Source organism: Triplophysa rosa, linkage group LG16 (genome assembly GCF_024868665.1).
Source record: "Triplophysa rosa linkage group LG16, Trosa_1v2, whole genome shotgun sequence".
In the NCBI taxonomy this organism is placed as follows: Eukaryota; Metazoa; Chordata; class Actinopteri; order Cypriniformes; family Nemacheilidae; genus Triplophysa; species Triplophysa rosa.
Genome location: NC_079905.1, coordinates 2,702,797 through 2,707,652, shown reverse-complemented (window position 1 = coordinate 2,707,652; position 4,856 = coordinate 2,702,797). Strand labels below are relative to the sequence as shown.

The 4,856-nt window shown below is 36.3% G+C and overlaps 1 protein-coding gene across 1 annotated transcript; it reads right to left on the bottom strand.

Annotated features, from left to right (window-relative positions):
• Nucleotides 1–1,649: 1,649 nt before the first annotated feature.
• LOC130566805 (BEN domain-containing protein 5-like) lies at nt 1,650–4,259 on the bottom strand. The gene is made up of 4 exons (XM_057354585.1): nt 3,987–4,259; nt 3,649–3,707; nt 2,958–3,168; nt 1,650–1,911 (listed from the first exon to the last, which is right to left on the bottom strand). Exons 1-4 carry the CDS (start codon nt 4,099–4,101, stop codon nt 1,766–1,768), a joined length of 531 nt encoding a protein of 176 aa, XP_057210568.1. The 5' UTR covers nt 4,102–4,259; the 3' UTR covers nt 1,650–1,765.
• Between the last annotated feature and the right edge of the window lie 597 nt (nt 4,260–4,856).

Below are 4,856 nucleotides of genomic sequence, written 5' to 3'. Positions count from 1 at the left end.
GAATTGTTATAAAGTTATAAAGTCAGATTTGCATGAAATAAACTTAGGCTACTATACAAATGTCAAAATTGCGAGATCTCGCAGTTGTGAGTTTTTCATGCAATTCTGATTTCATAACTTGCAACTGCGAGTTTAAATCTCGCAATTCTGAAAAAACGAAACTTTATCATGACAAATGAATGCATTACAAACATAAGTATCTATTGCATAATGCTCGGGTGGCATATCAACATATGAAATACAAACATATGAAATACAGAACAATAAAAACCGGCAGCTCCAGTCCCAAATAACAACAGTGGGACAACAAGTGGTCGACTTCACGCGGTGCTGCGCAGACTGATCAGCTAATGACAACAAAGTAGCGCGAGAGTGATTAGAAAGCATCGCTTGCTTTTTCCGGTGTGATGACCTCAAGTCTGTCCCGAAATGCACTCCCATGTACCCTTATGGACTCGTGCCTGGTGCCCTATAGGTCTGCACTTCCTGACGTCACCAAGTGTGGACTCAAAGGAGGTCCTCAAGACTGGAGTGTGTCATTTGGGAAAGGGCCATACTTGGGATACTACTATATACCATGAGCCCACTGGAATTGATAAGTTCAACTTCAAACAAGAGCATGGCGGAGAACTGCGAGGCAGGTGTTTTCAAATGCAAGTATTACTAGCCAACAACGCTTCTCTAAAGTGCTGTAGCGTAAATTTAACCTGTAAGATACTATATAGTTTAGTACACGTTTGATTTTGCTGTGAAAATGTAGCGTTTTAATATGTATAGCATAAAGGGGAGCTCCACGCACACACGCGTCTTCTAAGTAGACTTAACGTGACGTGACATATATTTAAACCATACGCATGTTACAGACGCTTTTTAATGTCTGTATAACATGTGACCTGTCATTTTCTCTATATGTATTGCAAATGAGCACAACACATCACAACATGAAATACACATCACAGTAATGTAGCTTACTTCTGTTAACATGTGGTACAAAGCATTGTTAACTGCTTGCATAGGCCTAGATACATGGAAGTAATGTAACTAAAACATAATGTATATATTTTATTTGTCCATTAGTACTGTTGGTGAATTCAGGAAAATTTGAGTTGAATAATCAGCGAGTTAATACATGTGCAACTACCTCCACATTTAAATGCAGTATTGAGCACAAATCACAGAGGTCACTTGAATCTTGTTTGACTGTTACAGGGACAGATGAGCACTCTTGTTAAAATCACTAAGGTGGCGATGGTGGTCAGCTGTGAGATGGATGTGGGGTTCAACGCCTGTAGATACAGGATCATTTGTTACAACAATAAATTGAAATAAAGCTTTGATTTATGTGATGCCCTACTGGAAAAACCAGCTAGACCAGCTCAAGCTGGTCAACCAGCTAGACCAGCTCAAGCTGCGTTTTGGAACATGGTAGCTGGTAGCTATAGCTGGTTAGAGCACCCAAATCCAGCTTATGCTGGTAGCTGCATTTTATTTCAATGTTAAATTCAATTCTTTTTTTTTTCAGAAGCTAAATATTGATGAATAATTAACAATTGTTTAATAACAACAGCTTCTACAATACATGTCATAGGCCAGTTCTGCTTTAAAAATGTAAAACAAACGCAGACATTCAGGAGGAGAATTCAGTTTATTTATATATCATTAAAAACACTTTTTTTGTGTGTGTAACCTTAATATGAGATAAATTACTTAATAATTGGCAGTAATAACCTAACTGAAATACAAATACTTAACAGTTTTCAGCAGCTTACATATATGCAAATTCACTTTTTTGATTTATTTTTTTGTTGATATCTTGAATTTGTTCTGTTAAATATCGCCCAAGTTTTCCCGCTCTGGCTTTCAGCTCTGCTTCCTCGAAATCTTTGCCTTCCAGCCACTTTTGAAAGCAACCTAGGAGAAAGGACATACAACAGATCAATCAATTGCACAGCTAAAAACATTTAACAGGTTACATAAAATAATAAAAGTTGTCGCATAGAAACATCTACTAAGAACCAATTATTTTGTTTGCTGTATTAGCTGTCACAGAACTAACTTCACAGAAGGCATTGACGAATAATCCAAAACAGTTTTTATTAACAATTACAAAAACAAGAGTATATACTGTACACTACAACATAAACAGACAACAGAGGGAGCAATGTAGAGAGGAAGAAGAGGTTGATGAAGACGTGCAGCTGTTGGTGATTGAAGACTGGAGATAGGTGAGGAGAGTGGAGGATGATGCGAAATGGAGTGCATGGGTAATAGAGGGAGAGAAACATAGGGAAACAGGGACCAGACAGGACTGTGAAAGAAGCATCTTATAAACCTCCATTTCCACTATCAAGGTAAATGGTTACTGTATTTGGTCAATACTGATCCTATAACGACACTGACACTTTTATGGTTTTAGTGGTTTATTTTATTCGTTTTTCCTGAAATTACTTATGACATGGAAGATTTTCAGTTCCCAGCATGCTCTGCAATGGAGTGGTAAATGAGAGTAATGTCAAAATAAGTGTTATTTTATGCATATAAATCAAGATGAGAACAGGAGATTATTAATGTTTACTATTAAGTTCAGTTGGTATTTTAATGAGTTTTTTGTTAATTGTGGATTTAAGAGGTTACCATTGTTATGAAGAGTTATGCATTTGTTTAGAAGGGAAACTTATTATAAGTTTCTCTTGACAATAAGAGACATGAAGTTACAGTTTAATTTAACTTAAACCAAATAAATTGTGTTGACCCAATAAAGTAATTTATTTTAATTGATTATTTTTTTTGCTTTGTGTCAATGTCAAAATTTTGGCTCATATTAAAGTAAAGGTCTAAACCAAATCCTTAATATAATTTGAGAAAAACTGTAGCATGGCTGTAACAAATTAGAGTAATTTAGAGTAAAGTTTGTCCAAAGTATCATTTATTTTCAGTGCAGTTCACATTTCACTTACCTTTAATTGCTCTATATTTGTGAGGTGTCAGAGGGGGCCTAGGATCTGGTTTTGTGGTGGGGCAACTTTTTCCTTCCAGGCTACGGTTGGCCAGTGTGCTTGTTCTCCAAATGCACACTGCCAGTTCTTTTACAAACAAGCTGTCCTTTAAATTAGCCTGAATCTTCTTCCATTTTTCACTGTGTATTGCAACACCTTCACCAATATCAACCTGTATGGAAGAACATTCAACAGTAGTCAAGAAATGTGAAAGAATTGTAGTCTTTTATTCTTGATGTATAAGCAATAACTCAAAGAAAGTAATATCTTCCGTCCTGATCCTAGGGACACACTGTCCTGCAGAGTTTACTTACAACATTAATCAAACACACATGAACCAGCTCATGTGCTTCAGGATTACTTGAAAAGAATTGCAGGCCACATGTTGGAAATAACATTTGCAGGGCAATGGGTCCCCTGGAGTAGGGTTAAAGAGCTAGTCAACAGTTTTAAAAATTTCAGTCAATTCAGTGTAATATTTTTGTTGCTGTTATGTACAGAAGTGCATAGAAGTAGACCACACTTTTATATGGTGTAGTGTTTTCCAATTAATTAACTATAGTATTGTTAGCCAAAATAATGTTCTGGTGTTTTTGTACATTATTTCCAAAAATGCCCAACAGAAATACTATTGAATTCAATAAATATGTACCTCTTGGTTTTCCAAAATTTGTTCAGCGATTTGATAGGTAACAACAGCAGAACTGTTCTCTGTGGGAAAGGGTGTAAAGTTAGGGATTTGGAGTTTTAAGAGTGGGGCCAGATTAAACATATGGGCAATACTAATAATACTAATAATATTAATTGTGACTGATTAAATAAAAATGTTCTGCAAAGATCATATCATTAGGATCTTACCAACTGCTGTTTGAGGGTTTTTTATTTTTTCTGAAGGGGGGCTGCTCTCTGCATAGAATCAAACAAATGCGCTGATATTCCATACTTACAAAACAATTCTGCAATTCTATTATTTAATGCATAAAATCTTACCAGATGTCACTGGAAGGTCTGGAATGGAGGCTGGAGATGTTGCTTCCTGGAAAATCAAGTCACAAACATTATTATATTTGTGTGTACAACGACACCGGTATACAATCCGTAACATGAGTGTGGTGCTTTAAAAATTAATAATATAATATTACCATAAATGGTTTATATTTATTTATTCTTCTTCTTGTAATTATTATTATTATTATGCACAAAATCTTACCAGTTGTCACTGGAAGGGAATGGATGGAGGCTGAAGATGGGTTGTTTCCTGGAAAATCAAGTCAAACATTATATTTATTTTTATAACTCGAAGACGCTGGTAAATTCAGTAACCTGAGTGTATAATATATATATAATTATATAGTAAGTGTATAATAATAATAAACGTAGGAGCCTGATAAAAACGAAAAGTCGTCTGATGGACTTTGATTTTGCATCTGAACTCTTCATTTTTTAATGGAGCCAATCAGTTTTAATGTTATCATTATTATTATTGATCATTAGGTATGTAAACCGTCTTTAGAGAGGTACCGTCATGTCGGCACAGCGTAAGTTCGTAACTCTGATTCAATTCTTGCTCCAGAGAATAGGTGGGGAGGTCTGTCGTCGTGACGCCTTCCTGTTTTCTCTTACCTGTTCCTGGACCACGCTGCTGCTTTGGAGGGGGCAGAACTGCTGCTTTGTAGGGAGAACTCCTGCTTTGGGAGGGAATGGGGCTGCTTTGTAGGGAACGGTGTGCGTGGCGCTTTCTGCCTAGTAACTGTTCCTGGACTATTCTACATGGTGGAAAGCCAAGTCAATTTAGATTTCTTTGTATTTTGTTTCCCTTTATTTAGGCTGTCACCAGAAGTGTGGGAGTCCTGCATGTCA

What these genes read in the sequence shown, in the direction of transcription:
- LOC130566805 (XM_057354585.1), bottom strand. Translation starts at nt 4,101, where the DNA reads ATGTTACGGATTGTATACCGGTGTCGTTGTACACACAAATATAATAAT. An exon ending in AGACCTTCCAGTGACATCTG is followed by an intron (nt 3,708 to 3,986) that starts GTAAGATTTTAT and finishes CCTTTCCCACAG; the next exon opens with AGAACAGTTCTGCTGTTGTT. An exon ending in AAATTTTGGAAAACCAAGAG is followed by an intron (nt 3,169 to 3,648) that starts GTACATATTTAT and finishes TCTTCCATACAG; the next exon opens with GTTGATATTGGTGAAGGTGT.